The sequence below is a fragment of the Harpia harpyja genome, chromosome Z (genome assembly GCF_026419915.1).
Source record: "Harpia harpyja isolate bHarHar1 chromosome Z, bHarHar1 primary haplotype, whole genome shotgun sequence".
Taxonomy (NCBI): domain Eukaryota; kingdom Metazoa; phylum Chordata; class Aves; order Accipitriformes; family Accipitridae; genus Harpia; species Harpia harpyja.
Genome location: NC_068969.1, coordinates 105,404,519 through 105,421,219, shown reverse-complemented (window position 1 = coordinate 105,421,219; position 16,701 = coordinate 105,404,519). Strand labels below are relative to the sequence as shown.

Genomic DNA, 16,701 nt, shown 5'->3' with positions numbered 1-16,701 from the left:
TTTGAACAAGATGCTAGGTCAACTGCAAAGAGGGCAGTTTCAAGGTTATTAGAAACATAAAAATTAAGGGTCGCCTGAACACTGACTTCTTGGTAGTTTGACTCTTGTTTCTTCTTCCTTAAACAGTACCATGCATCTTTAATTTTGCACTGGAATTCATTAAAACAGAAGTGGTAGTGTGTGAGGTACACGTCCTGAAAAGCGAATTACCAAATTTTAAGTTAAGTTCTTTAACATCACTTGGTGGGTTTGGGGTTTTTTTTTTTTTTTTAGTCTTTCCATACAGCTAACTTGCTACGTAAGACCATTCATTTGTCTTAAGTTTGTGAAACTTAGGAGGGAGGAAGGAACCCAACATGTCTGGTGGTTTGGTTGTTTCCTGCCCCCCCCCCGCCCTCAGCTACAGTTAGGACTTTCAAGTACTAGCAGTACTTGAAATAGAAGACAAAGCTAGCAACTTAAGTATCTCATCTCCCAGCAGTTGTATCACTCTGAAAAAGTTCTGCTACTACCCCTTTTTGTTCTAATAGGATAATACATCTATTTCTTGCAACCTTACGCCTGAGGCTGAGAGGTCTACCAAGCTCTCGGTAGAGATGACTATTATTCCTGCCCCCATGGCCTCCTTATTGTAACACAAGTCCCTTTGGTACTGCCTCTTTTAAGACTTATCTCTGTGCTACCATCCCATTTGTATTCAGTGCTTCTTAAACAGCAAAACCAGCTTGATTTTTCACTGAATTTCCCGCCGTGAAAGGCTGCACACTAGCTTCTAGAAACACTGTAGCTGTGCCACAGTGAAGTGGAGACGCTGCCCCAGAGAGTAGGGCTGTTGGACCAGAAGCTATAACAAACCCAGTCTTTGCTGTAATAAGCTACTAACTCACGTGCACAGGAATATAATCCAAATAAAATCAAACTCACTTTCTGAACAGAGTTTATTTACACAGAGAGTATCAACCATTAGGGTTCCCAGCTTGAGTTCCTCTTCTTGCTGAGTCTTTATTCAAACTACAGGATGAAACAAGTAAACCTTGAGCTTGCGCCCCTGTTATGGCAACTCATGGTTAGTAATCAACCTTCAGACCTCCCAGGACATTTTCCATTCCTGTGCTCCAGAATGGCGACAAGCTGGCTGGTGCATGGGCAGCTCAGGCCAAGCCCCGTCCCTGCGCAGGCACGGGGCCCCCCCCTCAGGGCAGAGGGGGGAATGCCTAGACAGGTGTGCCCTTGGGGGGCTGGGGGGCTGCCGCCTGCTGCATGTCCTGCCGGTAGCCCTTCAGAAGCTGGTTGATCAGGGTCTTCTCAGTGTTGCGGCGCGGGCAGATGAGCGGTGGGAAAGGGTTGCCCTTGAGCTCGATGACTGCCATCTTTGCGCGATCAAGGCCATCCCGGTTGGGGATCTGCAGCAGGCGGGTGTAGCTGCCGGGGTGGGGCTGGAACCGGGGTGCCAGCACCTTGAACAGCTTGTGGATGAGGTCCTTCTCCTGCGGGGCAGCACGCTCGGCTCCAGCACCACGGCTGGGGGGGGGGGGGGGGACGACGGAGGGACACAAGGAGGGATTTGGGGCGGGGGGGTGGTGTACTTACCGTCAGCCAGAAATTCGCCATGCGCATGGCGCGCTCGTTGGTGTCCCCCAGCTTGGCGTACTCGATGAGCTGCGGGGAGGAAGGAGGCAGAGCCGTTAGGGTCCCTCGGCCGCCCGCCCCTTCCCCCGGCCCCGGCCCGGTGAGGCCCGGCCGCTCACCCGTTCGGCGTAGCCCCTCATCTCATCGGCCCGCGCCCGGGGCGCCTCGATGCGCTCATGCCGCACCAGCGCCGTCACGAGGTTGCGCAGCAGGTCGAGGCGCGAGCGCGGGCCCAGCCCAAGCCGCCGGTGCACTCGCCCGTGCGAGATAGCGGCCGCCACCGACAGCCGCATCCCGCCGCCTCAGCCGCCGCCGTCGGGCACCGCGGGAGGCACGTCCCGGCAGCCCCCGCGCCCCGCCCCGCCCCGAGCCGCGCAGCACGCCGGGAGTTGTAGTTCGCCCCTACCCGCGGGTACGACCGGCTGCTGCTGCATAGAGCAGCAGGGTCAGAGGGCCGCCGCCGCGCTCGGCGGGAAGCGAAGCCCGGAGCCGCGTACCGAGAGGTCTGAACGGGGCAGGGAAGCCGGGGCCGGCCCGGCAGAAAGGGCCGAGCGGGCCCCCGGGTTGGGGTGTTCGACGCACCTCGGTGGCGTCACACCGCGCAGGCGCAAGGGGGGGGGGGGTCGCCTCGAGGGGCATCCTGGGCGAGGGCGAGCCGCGGGGCATGCCGGGAGATGTAGTTCCGTGCCCCGGCTGGGCCGGCCGCCATCTGCCGCGGCTGTGCGGCCCTGTCCCGCCGCGGCCAGGCCGGCGGTATCGGGGCGCCCCCGGGGCGAGGCCCTGGCGGCGGGCGGGCAGGGCGGGCTCTGAGGTGAGGGAAGAGAGCAGCCGGCCTCCCTGCTTGCCCCTCACGGCGGCTGTGGCGGGGTGGGGGACACCGCCGGGACGGGATGCTCCTGGGGGCTGCGGGGAGGGGCTCCGCCAGGCGCGAAGGGCCAGAGCCTTTGTCTTATCCCCCCTTTTCCCTCTGTACCGGTAGCGGGATGCCAGAGGAGTCTTGGACCCCCAGTATCGCATCCCCAGGCTGTGCAGAAGCTGCGTACGCCGGCACCATGGGGTAAGGCTCCTGGATCCAGCCTCATGTAGCCCTCACAGGGCGCAGGAGCCGCCATCCTAATAGTGGAGGTGGGTGCGGGCCTTATTTCCACACGGACAGAAACCCGCCGTATTCTGCAATAGCTTGTGCCCCCATGATGCTCCTGGCAGCGTGTATAGTGCAGCTCCAAGAAAAACGCTACAAGGCAGGGTAAGGAGGTTTCCTGCTACTTGTTTCTTCCAGCCAACATTTCTGTATTTCAGAGAAGGAATGTGTAACAAAAGCAGCTACCAACAGTGTAAGAAAAAATATCTTTGTTATTATGAATACATCATAAAATCCCCATCATTTTACACAGTTTTTAGGATTTCATATATAAATAAAGTGAACAGTATAGTTATTGGAATGTGTAATAGGAACAAACGTACGGATTTTAATGTGAAATTAACATATTCTGGGACCCCCCACCCCCACGCCCCATCTTTTTTTGCTTCTCTGGGGCTTAGCATATTAACTCTGAAATACTTCCAGGAAAAAGGTTACTCAAGCTGTGATGCCAACAATAACTCCAGGCATTATCTTAAATTCCATTTACAATCAATTTTCCTCTCCTTTTTTTAGCGTGACTGTATAAGAATTCTTCTGTGTCAGTGTTCCAGCTTTGCAAGAAAGACTCATCCTGTATGTACTTGGCACAGTGTTGAAAGAAAACATTTTCCAATTACCAATTTCCATTAACAATCAGCATTTTCCCATCACTACACACTCTTGCAAATGTTTCCATTAAATATATTTCTAATATTAATAAAATAACAAACTCTTTATTATCCTTCTGCTTATAACTTGATGTCTTAACATCAAAATTATATTTCTTTCTAATAAAATTATACATAGTATTTATATGAAACAAAGTTGTCATGTGCATGAGCCTAGTAATGAAACTAAGCATAAGTGTAGGTGTTTCTACATTATTATTTTTGATTCTTGGGGGAGTTTGTTATTTTTGGAGCCACAGAGAAATAATTTACAAGGTAATGACTTCCCTGGCTATTCGGTAATGAAGCTTAAGATTGGAAATGATTCCTCTGCTCTAGCTTTATAAAACTTTGGGTATACTGGGAAAAAAGGTCACTTTTCTATCTGAATGTCTTTACGTGTTTATCCAGAAATCTTAATGAAATGTTCCTGATACAATGTGTTATGAAAGCTATCATACAAATAATCAGAAATAAAATGAGAAAGGTCTATGTGAAGATCTTAGCCAGGTGCAGACAGAAGGCTGTGCTCAGAGGGGCTCTCCCTGGTGGAGGAATTCCTGTGTCATGTCGGATGGACTTATCTTTACCATAGTGTCCCCTCCTTGCTGCTGGGACTTAGCCAACAGCTTTAGGGCAGGGAGCCTGGAAAAAGGAGGATGAAGCACAAGGACAAACCCACTTTCCTTTACTTTTTTTTATGGAGTAAGCACGTCTGTTGGAAACCCAGCTCTAGGCTGTGAAAACCAGTGATGCAGACTCCAGAAAGGGAAGTTACTGAGGTTTCCATTCAGAAGGGCATTTAAACATGTGCCATATTTTATGTTCATGAGTCTGTAGGACAGCTTTCTATACTTACAGTGAACCATGTATTTTACCTACTTTTCTGGTCCAGTCTCAGAATTTCCCTTCCCTGGATACTTATGCACAGCAGGGTGATTGTCACCTATCCCTGAATTTGGTGGTCAAACTGTAGGAACTTCTCATTTGGTATTTGTCTGTATTTGGAAAAGCAGAGCTTAGAACTAAAGTAAGTGCCTTTTTTAGAAGACATCTTCTTGTGGGTGGGGGGCAATAGAATTTAGTTGGTATGTAGGAAGTAACTCATCTAACTCATTATTCAGTATCTGATGGTCAAAAAACCTGCAGCTATTAATTCTATCGTGGGAATCAACCTGATCCAGCAGGTGATGGGGTGTGGCGGTAAATATATGCAAGAGTTATATAATTTGCAAGACTTACAAATATAACATTTGACATTTAACAAATTGCATATTCATGACCGATGTTATACCTAGTTGCCTGCTTGAAATTAAGAAAATAAGACATAAGTGCCTCAGTTTGTGCTGTCTTAGAGGTTTCTTTCAGTCTGCTGCATGTAAGACCATACCTCTTTTGGCCACAAATTCCTTCCCCAAGTCTCACTGATTTCCTTATTACCTGGTTCACAAGACTACTTGGATCTGCAGCTGCTGCCAGAGCTCCTCCCTGAGGAGAAGCCCAAAGACCACTGGGTGAGAGCACTATCATTTTTTCTGAGCTACCCCAGTGACTCAGTCATTGCTTTGTAAATATTGATGCACATATAACGTGAAGAGGAGTACAGAACATGAACGTTCTTAAAGCTAATGCCCTTGCTTGTGGCATAGTGATAGCGAGGAGTTGGGAAACAATCACAGGAATGAATGCATCCTCTTAAGATAATATACAAATGATATGAAAGGTCTAGACAACCAGCTGTTTATACAATGTGACCTGTACTGGTGGTGTAGGGATTACATCAACTATCTTTTGGCCCAGAGAATATGGAAGGAAATCCAAACCTTTATGGGTTATCTGAAAAGGGCCTGCTTATATTTTTACCTGTATTTATTCTATTGGAATATGCAAACCCTGAAAGACATGGCAAAATAAGAAGTTTTTCTCTGCATTTGTAACATGGACATGACCCAGCACTAAACATACTGTAGAAGTAGCAGCTACACAGATACAAAATTAAAGTTTTGTGCTTAATATAATCCTTTATCTTCTAAGCATGGCAAAGTCCTCAGCAGCTGTGGTAATCCAAAAGAAATGGTAACATACATCATCCATGAGGTATGGTCTAACTTGTGCATCCAATTTTCCAGTGTAAAAAAAGGGCACTCCCTTTCATCATATAGGATCCCATGTGCAGTACCTCACCTTAAGCCATCCTCATACCAGTTGAAATGTTTTGTCATGTGCACTTTTGCACCTACTCGTACTCCTCATATACCCAGCCAAATACACTGCAACTCTGTGTTCCAGTTTTGTGACTGCCATTTAGGTCGCCCTCATGCAGCAGAGGAGCAAAACAGATGGAAGCTCTTTGCAAACATGAGGCCTCTCTCTGGTCTTGATTTTACTTGGACTTCAGCATTTCACCAAGGAAGACATGCACCTACAAGAGATCAGAATCTGACTCTTTCTGCAAGGCTGGGATTGATTTTGTGCTTGCCAATAAGCCTACTTGATTAATTTTTTCTTGGTTTTGCTGCTTTATATATCCCCTGTTCTCTTGCTCATCTTTGTGTAATATATCCAGCGTGAATCTGTTGAGGAAGGGAACTGGCCTTCACCATGGGCAGTGTGAGAATGGTAAGGGAAAAGTAGTGTTAGTTTAGGACAAACATCTTTTCGAACTCTCTTTGAATGATACTGTAGCAACACAAAGCCAAATAATTTCCAGATCAAGAAGCAGCACCCTTGTATCACAGCTTCACTGTATTTCTTTTGCCTTTTCCTGCCATGATGTGGCATAATAGAAGAAGACATTTCACTTACAGCTGGCCTCTGCTGTGAATCAGGCATCCCCTTTTCACTCTCTCCTAAGCCTGGGGACAGTACCTAGAGACTTAAGTTCAGTGGTATAATATATTTACATGTATAAAGTAACTGTGCACCAAGGTTTTCATTAATGACATCATTCAGGGATGATGTTCAGCTACCCCTCTACCCCTGGCAAAATTTGGGTACTGGGTCATTTGGACATAGAAAGCAAGGTAGGCAGATGAAACACTGTGGTCTGTGCCATTAGCTAGAGCATGCCTTAATCATATTATATAGTAAGAAGGTTTTCTTGATAGTCTAGGTACAACACACATTGCAGGCTTGACGGTATGCAGTTACTGCAAGGAGGCTACCATGAACCAAGAAAGCTACAGTACAGGCAGCATGGTTGGGGAAAAGCAGAGAGAAAACTGGGAAATATATATATATTTTACATTGTCAGTGCATTTTTATATTGAAGAACTCTAAAGGGGCTCTATTTTTCAGTAGGCATAGCTAAGGACGGGCTGCCTTCTGTATCCTGGAGTCTCTGGGTGCTGCCCGTGGTTTGTAGTCTTCTCCAGATCCAAAATCTACTGTGTCATGATAGTTTGTAAATTCCTGAGGTAATGGAAACTCCTCTGTTGATGAATGAGTCCTGTGTCCAAACACTCTCTCTTGCAGCTCAGCGATGTCGTTTCTGATGTCTGCCATCATCAGCAATAGGAAATCAAATGAACCTGGTGGGCCCTGCAGTCACAAGGCATGGTCATTAATAATAGTCCACTTTGCTCTTACAGTTTTCAAACAGGTTGATATAATTACTCTTGCAGGGGTAACTCGGTAAAGTACTGCTTCATATCAATTGCCAAAAGTTTAATGGTCTGTTTTTGAATCAACTTGCTCAGGAAACAATTTTCAAAAGAAGCCAAATGTTTTTGCAGATAGAGCTTACATTTACAAGATGCTCAGCCCTTTTGTTACTTAACAATTCCTTTGCTATATCTGCCTCCTAAGAATATCTTGACATCTCATAGGAATAGAGGAGATAAAGCTTAGCTCCCTGTGTTCCTTCTTATTAAACTGATAGAAATTAGATTCTTAGAATGACTAATCAATCAATAATTATTATTTATTTAAGACATTTTCTCAAGAATGCTGGTATTCGGAAGGTATCTTTTCAAGATGGTAACCTCGCTGCTGTCCATCACTTACTAAATATATTGGTAATTACAAGGCAGAGAGTATCCATCTGGTTTTATCTGATTTTAGAAAATTATAATTTCTTTTTAGCTGACTTCACACAGTGAAGTACACTGTTTAATACTGAGGACACTCCGCTGGACACACTCTTAAAAATCCATTTCACCAATGAGAAAACACCATAAGAAGCAAATTCTTAAACAATTTCACCTGAAAACAGATTGTAAATACTAAGCCTTCTGCTGATGACTTGCTGAAAGCCTATAGCTTCCCAAATCCCAGAGACAAGGCACGGGATTTTAAAAGGTTCCAGGGATCAAACTCCCATTAGTAGCAGCAGCTGAACTGTACTAACTAGCATACTGCATGGGATCTCATGCTACTGCTTTCTGAGGATGTCCCACCGCTGTTGTAGGGCAGAGGTGCATTTACTGCCTTCAGTGTCACACCCAGCAAGGGAAGAGGTGTGTAGGCAAAAACACTTGGACAAAACCAGGTAATTACTTTCCTTCCAATAACATTTTCTGTGCATGTAAAGTATCTTTGACTGTGCTGTTGACACAGGAGAGGTTTTTTTTTTCCTTTTGGTTGACCTGTTGTTAGTCAACATCACTCTGCTGGGGAAATTCCTCCTGTGAGCAATACTTACAGGTATCCCCTTTGGTCCTGGTGCTCCTCGCTCCCCCTGTAATCAATACCACCTCAGTTAGTTTGCTGTGACTAAAGGAAATGAAAAAAATCACAGTTTGCCTCTGCAGACTCCCTTACTTATTGTCCCTAGATCAAGAATAATCAGCTTATGCTTGCTTGGAAAAGAAAAGAAAGTGAAGGAGGAACACAAACCAACTGCCGCTGATTCTAGTGGGAGCAGAGTTGGGCATTTCTGATATTTCTCCTAGACAGTAACAAGCAAACCAGTTAACAGGAGAAATTCACAAAAGAGCAGTCTAATGAAATGGGCTAAAGCAACAACGTTTCATCATGGAAAAGGCAAAGACCTGCAGAGAAAGGAAAGAAGGCTGCTTGACAGATAGCCTGGCAGGGCTATTTGCAAGACTTAAGGAATGGCAAGTACAAAATAACAGAAGGAAGTCATGAAGGGATGGGACAACACGACATTCTCAGCTTAGAAAAGGAAATGAGATGGTAAAGGGTATGACTACAAGTGTGTAGAGGGTCTCTCTAGCAAGCCTGCACTTCACATGTGCATGTGCCCATGTTACGGAAAACAGTACCTCTCCTCACCTTGCTACCATCTCTCCCTGGGGCTCCTGGTGGGCCCTGCAAGAGAAAAGAAAGTGTTCATAAGGATTTGAGAAGTTGTGGAGCTAAGGCTAATTGTGCAATGCGTGATGGGAGTTGAGAATACTGACCACAGGGCCCCGTCTGCCCTGCTTAATATGTGATATGTCTGGAGATGGGCCCATCGGTCCCATTGATCCACGAGGGCCTGGCTGTCCAGGAGGTCCAGGTGACCCAGGAACTCCTTGACTCCCTTTTGGTCCTGGAGCCCCTGCAATTGACAGCAAAAGTTACCTGCCAGGGAAAGCCTTCAGGACACTTCATCAGTGCAAGCAGTGGGGACTGACCATTTTTTGAATCACCCAATGGACTGGTTGCCTTAACACATCCAAATCCACAACAACATAACCAACACAGCAGTCATCTGAGACAACATTACTTCTTGTCACAGTAGCTACAAGAGATGTTCACAAAACAATTAAACCTTGTGTATACAAAGAAGCCAAGACTGCCGCTGCCAGGTGGTTAGGGACACAGACTGGGAATGATAAGAAAAGCAGAAATGCCTCATTTTCACACAAAGAAGAAAAGAACAAGTCACATTTGAGGAACATCTCATAAAAAGAAAGCCTCAGAAAACTCATGGGAATGTTGGGTCAAAGGCATCTACATGACTGGCACAGAAGCAAGCCCTTTTCAGTGGTGGGTTGCACCTCTCTTTTGCCCAGTACAGTAGCCAACGTGTTAGGGGCAAAAAAGGCTCTGTTCTTCTATTTTGCTTGATATTCTTTTCAGCTTCTGCTGGTTCGGCAGAGAATGTTAGTTTTTAGGAAGCACACAGGCAACAAAGCATATGTTTAGCTCAAGAGAAACACTATGAAAAACAAAACAGAAAATCAGGCACCTGAAACAAAATTTGCATAAAATGAAGACTGTTAAAGTGTCACTAGCTGAATTGCTTTATAATTAGAGGGGAAAACACTTTTCTTCACACTGAGGGCATGTGAAAGAAATAGAAAATGAAAGCCAGAGAGTAAAAAATTCAGCGGGACAGAATATCTACAGTTAGGGTTTTCAAAAGAAGTGAAATCAAGTTCAGTGACGAACCTCTCGGACTCCTCCTGAAGACCCAGCCGCACAGGGCAGAGGAGGAGGCGAGCAGGGATGGTTTTCAAGCAGAACAGATAATTCTACAGTACCTTGGACAGCTCAGTGATGGGGAAACCAGATGGAAGACCTTCACAGTCAGGCCTACGTTAGAGAGATTGCAAGGCGACACACAGTACAGTTCAGAGTTTGACACAGAGTCTCTAACCATATTGTCCTTGCACTTATGATATACTGAAGATTGAAGATACTCATCCTCCAAGAAAATGAGATAAAAACTCAAAGCAAGACTGCAAAAGTGAGGATAAATGGGGGGGCAGTTCAGTAGGGAGTAAATCAAACCTCCTAAGGAATATCTGCCAGTCCTCTGTAAGAATATTCCTGAAACCCAGCACAATGCTAAAACTCCTTGGATCTATCGCTAACCCAAAATTAGATATGCATTCAACAGAGTTTGCAAAATTTTTAGCATCACTGGCTACTGGTTGCAAGGTGTTTGGCTTAAGTTAGAGCTTTAGGAACTCTCTGTTTTTCTCATTATTTCAAGCTATACCTTAGCAAAGAAGGTGTGAGTGGAGTTTTACTTTTCAGATTCCTTTGAATCTGGAACACAACATAAAACCGACAAATGAATTCTTGCAAAACCAGACGAGGAAAAATAAAAGAGTTGGCACAAACCCTTGCAAACTAAAAGCATGTTTTCTGCTCTACTAATGACAGTGAGCTAAAGCAATAGGTATTATTGAAATTAAATGGAGAGTGTTTTAAGACAGAGTTAAAATACAGGAAATGACAACTGAAGCAGGTGAGATATCCCAGGGAGGGGGAGAAATTCAACACATACAGGACAAACACACCTTGCACACCAAGAAACACACGGAGACTAAGACACAATGGATGATGTTAGACAGTTGGCAGAGGCTGACCATAATGACCAGAAAGTTTTTCTTTTTAAATTTAGCACAAATGCAAATATAATAATAACAATCAAAATATGAAACACATGAAATCCTATCACACTGAAAGATTGAAGCTTATTATTTTTATTTATAGCACTATTGTACTTTCACTTCCCTCTGGTCTGTATCTTACCTGGAGGGCCTTGTTGGCCAGGCTGGCCTGGGGGGCCAGGGATATATGCATTAGATGCAAGCACTTTTTCACCAGTGATTTGCTTGCTAAGATCAGCAGCATTATTTGGTAGCAAAGCAACCTGCCAAAACCAAAAATCACTGTAAGCCCTTCATCTTTCAGCTGGGTAAATGACATTCTTGTTTAAGCTTTCATGTGGACAAACAGCATATTTGAATACTTCAGGAAAATATAAAATGTTTAATTATATCCTTCACTGAAATCATCAGAAGAAAATGTTACTGTGTGAGGCTGTTCACTTTTCAAGTCACCATGGAAATACTGCAAGTCAATCCAAATTGAAGGTGGGAGAAATTCAGGAGAGATACAGCAACAAGTTGTCAAAAACGTAAGTCTCATAACTCCTTGGATCTTCTCAGGAAACCTCTTTTTCCTTATTTGAAGTTTTCGCTATTCATTTACTGCCCTTTCTCAGGGCAACATTTGCTTAGATATTTAAGTTCTCAATTGCTGCACAAGCCACTAACTTTTCATGGGTTCCAGTGACAGCCCCAAATCCTTTGTGGATCTGGCCCTGTAACCATACTATTTAGCTCGACAGATGTCTGGATCTGCTCTGCATAGAGACACAAAGCTAAAGGAAGTGAGAATGTAAGGAGAATTGCACACTATGGTTTAAAATGTCATTATCCATTACATCGGATGTTTAATTATCCATGAAACATTAATCTGCCCAGATTGAATATATTTAATAATTAAACATATTTAGAAATATTCTGCAAATGTTTAGTCTCTCCGGAGGCAGCTGAAGGGAGATGGCAAGCCAGGAGGCTGGTCTGAAGTAAGGAAAGAAGTTTATTAGTGGTGAGTGGCTGCATGTAGTGTTCGGAATTTTGCTCTGCCAAATGGAACTGAAGAGCTATTTCAGCAATACCAGGGCAGATCTATCCCCAGGTCAGCTTTGTTGCTCCCTGAATGAATTTGGCTCACTGGATAATTTGATGCTTGATTCTGCAACATTTGCGTGGGAGAGCTGTGTTAAATAAATGATGTTTAATAAATGATTAATAATTTACTAAATGATTAAATAAATAAATAAATACATGATGACTCCTGCTATCTGACAGTGCTTTTAATCAGCTATTTGGAATTCCCTGCACTGGACTGTTCTCAAGACTCCTACTTGTTTCAGTAATTATTTGACATACACCCTCCTGCCCGTAGTGCAAACCTAATGTTTGTAACGCACAGGAAAAAAATAATGCTATGCACTTGCAGTACATACTATAAGTGGGCAAATTTCTTTTGGCAAACAAGTTATCACTTAAGGAATGCACTTTAAGGGCGGCCAGCGGTGCTTGCAGTTTGGGGCTGGATGCACAGAAGAGTTCTGAAGGAAGCAAAAGGGAGAAAGAAAAGTCAGAAATGCTGAGACAGTTCCTGGTGGCATTTCTGAAACACCAGTTTGATTTTTCAGACTGGAATTCAAAATGTGATGACAGGAATACAAGGATTTATCGGCCATTTGTGACTCAGGTTTTGGAAAGCATTGCTGTTCCAAAGACAAGATGACTGCACTAAAGGCAAATTAAGTGACATGATGTAAGTCTTACAAGAATTTGGTAGATTTACTCCACCCCCACAGAAATCAGTGACTGGATGAGGTCAGCACTTCACAGAAACCACACAGGGTGTTTCTTATGTGCTTACTCCTATTGAATCTGCTCACATAGAAAATGAGGATCCAGCACACCTACTGTTGTGGGGTGGGCTGTCATCTTTGGTTTTCCAAAGAAAAACATCTGCTTTGTTTACCAATGACACTGCAGCTTTCTCAGCCAACATCCCAGCCATTGCAGCACAGACCAAAGCGTGGGACTGCTGAAGATAAAGGGCTACTCCATGGGTCACAGCACCTTACACCTAGGGCTGAAGAGGAAAATTCAGTAGGTGAGGGCTCTCACAGCCACATTGGCCAGGGTCCAGCATGGGGAGGTCCACTGGCCAGCTCTGGTCAGCACACTGCAAAATTTTGTTTCCTGGAGGTACGTCCACCGTGTCTAGAGCAGGGTCCTGGCTGGATACGAATGGAAGGTTGCAAGGAGCACCATGCTGCAAAACTTCCACTACATGACACAAATCAACCAAGGGCTCTGCAGTGCCAACGCTGCCATGCTAAAACCGAGACACAGAGTTAAATCCTGTGACTACCTGAGAGCATTATATTTTTGGGGTGGTTTTTGTGAGAATATTTTCAGTGTCATCAGTGAGTGTTTCTCCTTAGGGGTGGTGACAGTTGAGTGACAGATTAATTGATGTCCTCTTTAGAGCTTGTACTTAAATTTCTGACCAGATCCTATTTTGGGGCTCTATTGCTATCCCAGCTGATAAATAGAGGTCACTTAGTATGTAGTCCCTGCCATGAATACTCTTCAGGTTATATTGCAAATAGCCAGGCTGGAGTTAAAAGGTGCATTTAGTGGTGAAGACTCATCATGAAGAGGATTTGGAAGTGTATTCTTTTCTGTTGCTTAAATATTGACTTGTTCCTGCCAGCAAGGCTGTTGTAACAACTTAGTAAGTTAAAAAAGAAATTACATAGCTGCTGTGAAAGCATCTTCACATGCTTCCCCACTGAGTCAGCTGGGCTTGAGGCAGACACTAGGAGTGCCAAATACCCGGGCTCTGGTCTAGCTTACTGTTCTTTGATATATTCTGGCAAGAAAATGGTTGTTACATACACTGGGGCCAAACCATGTGTTTTTGATGTTGAGTCACATCCTCTTAGGGACTGGCTATACTCGCTGGCGCAATTTCTGTTTCACCTTTTAAATGAACCAGGATCCTGGTCCAGGGTGACCTTGGCTTTCTCCATCCACAGCTCCAAATCTTAATGGCCCTTGCAAAATAATTTTTTTTCCATGTGCGTGCAAATACTAGCGAGGGTAAATTTTAAAGAAAGACAGTACTAGAAACAAGACTCCCATATGCTGTGTTGCATGCTGCATCTGGAGTTTTGGGTAGTTTCTAGGAGATCTGTGGTTTAGATGACTTTGACAGTGCTTGACAGGAGTGATGTGGAACATGGCTTTTTAATTAAGATGTTTAAACACAGCAATAGGATCCAGCTTACTTGTTTTTTTTTAAATTGTTGGCTGTGTGTGAGCATGTCAGATATCTTTCCCCCAGTTTTTCAGCTTTCCACTCTTCTTCCTTCCAGCAAAGTCTGAGATCAACCTAGGACTGCCCACAGGCCCGTAGTATATTGGGACAGTGCATCCCACTGGATGACCATGCAAGGTGACTTTCTGTTCCTGATACTGGAACTACTCTGTCCTGGATCTGGAATGGATGTTGCCAACCTCCAAAAAGGTACCAGAGGTAGCAGGACTTGAGTTCACCCCTGTTCTTTCCTAAGGAGACACAAAACCACACCTCCCACTTTCAGAAGCATACCCCAATTCCCAGTTGTAGCGTTTGCTGGATTGGATCCTTCACAGGCTCTTCTGCTAAACATAATTTTGCATGAAGTTCATAAAATCTGAAAGCTTTAACCACAAGACTGAAGACTCATTCCCATAAACTGTCTCTCTGGCAGACAGAAATGAATTTTTCTGTGCAAAACAGAACAGCTTCAACCACAGATACTGAGCGATGTCCTCCCCAGAAGAACTTGGCCATGGAGAGTGGCATGGGGGTTCATGTCTCCCTGGGCAGAGAAGCAGCACGAGGCCAGATCTTCTCTCAGCATGGGCAAAAGCTCTCCTGTCTGTGGGGTAAAAAATGCTGAGGGTATCGGGGGGCATCTCTTCCAGCTCTGTCAGTGTGACACACAACCCAGTGGGCTCCCCCTGAGGATGCCAAATAGATCAAGTCCCACTAGGAAGATACTTGCGGAAAATTTCGGCTATGGACCATGACAGGACTTAGCTATGAGGCAAGAGTGATCTGCCTAGTTTGGCCACAGCTACTGTACAACTGCCCACAGTGACAGTTATCAATTGGTCTTATTTTTCCAGGAGTGACTTTTGAACACAGGCACCTAACAGTGGAATTTAGACATAGATAACTTCCTGTTAATTCAGACCATTGATTTCCATCATTTCTTGCAGCAAACTACTTGGCCAACTGTGTGACTCCAGATCCCTCCCTGGAGGTCAGTGTGAGCCTGCTCAGCATCACGGAGTGTGGCTGGACAATCAGCCACCCAAAAGCACAGATCCTTTTTTAACCTGCCTACTACCATTTGTTTGAAAAACAGAATTTCCATCACACATTAAATTCTGTTACTTCCACATTTGTCTTCATGCTGATTCAGAAGGAAAACATGACATTTGAGATTTTTGAGATAAAGAGTATCTAACCTCAGTGTTTTTCATTTTAGTGAAGCAGATTTCTTTCTTCCTAATATAAATTACATTGAATGTATAATATTAAATGCAACAAGTGAATACACCAAGTTGTGTTTTGCCACAGTGAAATTAAACGAGCACCCTGGGTGAAATAATTACAGCCTGTCAACATGAATTGCTGAGAATATTCCTGCAGAACATTTCAGTTTGAAAGAACCTGAATGTTCGAAGGAGATGTCACCAGAAAGGGCGTTACACCTGCATCCCTGCACTTGCCTCTCCAAATTGTAGGCTGGGCCTCTGGGTTATTTCAATGCTACTCAAGTGCAAAAGGAGGCCACATATAGGAGCAATTAAAGTTAAAGGCCAGGGGAAGTTTTTAAGTGCATTATTCTCTAATTGTAAGGACACAGGTGGAAACAAAAAAGGTTGGGCTGAGGGTTCTTCCTTTTTAAAAGAATCAAAGCTAGTGATATTTTTGTTTAGCCACACACCTCCTGTTTGGCAAGAATCTGTATCAGCACCCTATTAATGCAAATTCATGTTCTCCCATGTTCCCGCATCTGCAGAATGTCTTGCACTTGCTTATACTAAAGGTGGATCAAGTCCAAAATCCTGTGCATTCAGAATGAATGAAAAGCTGAGGCCAGCGCGGATTGCCAAGAAACCTGGGCTGAGACTGAGATGGGTGTTTGCCAGACTCTGTTACCATGAGCTTGGTAACACAGCTCCACAAGCTTGGTTAGCAGTCTGCTTACAAGCAATACAGAAGCATAAGGAAGAGATGCCATTCCTACATGATTTTAAAATATATTGCCATCATCTTTATGGCCACAAGAGTCACATGGCAGCAACAGCTCCAAACACTTAAATTTAACCTCAGTTGTCATAAAACATGCAGGTCTGGTAAAGACATGGCTGATCAGCGTTCATACCTTTTGCTTCAGTTGTAAAACCGTCTGCTTTATTTGATGAAATTCCTTACAAGAGGCACAGCATGTCCCCGGTTTTGCCACATTTTCAGACTTCTCAGGAAGCCCAGCTGAAAGAAAGCAGTTTCCAACACAAATATAAAGATCCAAAGGAAAGAAATTAATAAAGTGATTGCAAAAGCAACTTGAAAGTTGTTACATTTCCCCAGACTGTGAAAAGAGGAAAGAATCTTGCCATCATTAATGCTTTGACTGCGAATTGCTATGTAAGGCTGAGAAACGTCGCAGGGACAGCTCTGAGCTCATTTTTAAAGCAGCTGTTTCCAGTTAACAGGCTCCAAAGAATTTCTTTTTTTAATACCTGGAAAAGTTTACACCCCTTCTTTTATCTTTGTGTTTAGGATAGACTAACCCTATAGATCTGAACTGATTTACAGTCCCCCAAAGGGCAAATTTTCATATGCTATAAATTACAGTAAAATCCCTTACAATATGATCATTTCATTCACTTTGCACAAATTGCTTTTTGTCATCGCTGGTTATTCCTCCATGTGATGGAATCA

The 16,701-nt window shown here is 44.2% G+C and overlaps 2 protein-coding genes across 2 annotated transcripts in view; both read right to left on the bottom strand.

The window, feature by feature from the left end:
- Positions 1-920: 920 nt before the first annotated feature.
- MRPL17 (mitochondrial ribosomal protein L17) lies at positions 921-1,968 on the bottom strand. Its single transcript, XM_052778002.1, has 3 exons — positions 1,749-1,968; positions 1,591-1,659; positions 921-1,487 (listed from the first exon to the last, which is right to left on the bottom strand). The coding sequence occupies exons 1-3, from the start codon at positions 1,920-1,922 to the stop codon at positions 1,215-1,217; spliced, it is 516 nt and encodes a 171-aa protein (XP_052633962.1). The 5' UTR covers positions 1,923-1,968; the 3' UTR covers positions 921-1,214.
- A 996-nt stretch (positions 1,969-2,964) lies between these two features.
- CCBE1 (collagen and calcium binding EGF domains 1) overlaps positions 2,965-16,701 on the bottom strand; it is a 100,077-nt gene continuing 86,340 nt past the window's right edge. The window contains exons 6-11 of the mRNA XM_052775633.1: positions 16,142-16,248; positions 10,855-10,975; positions 8,787-8,926; positions 8,659-8,694; positions 8,063-8,098; positions 2,965-6,960 (exon numbers count right to left, since the gene is read on the bottom strand). Of these exons, the coding sequence (XP_052631593.1) occupies positions 6,727-6,960; positions 8,063-8,098; positions 8,659-8,694; positions 8,787-8,926; positions 10,855-10,975; positions 16,142-16,248 (674 nt within the window). The 3' untranslated portion in view covers positions 2,965-6,726. The remainder of the gene's footprint in view (positions 6,961-8,062; positions 8,099-8,658; positions 8,695-8,786; positions 8,927-10,854; positions 10,976-16,141; positions 16,249-16,701) is intronic.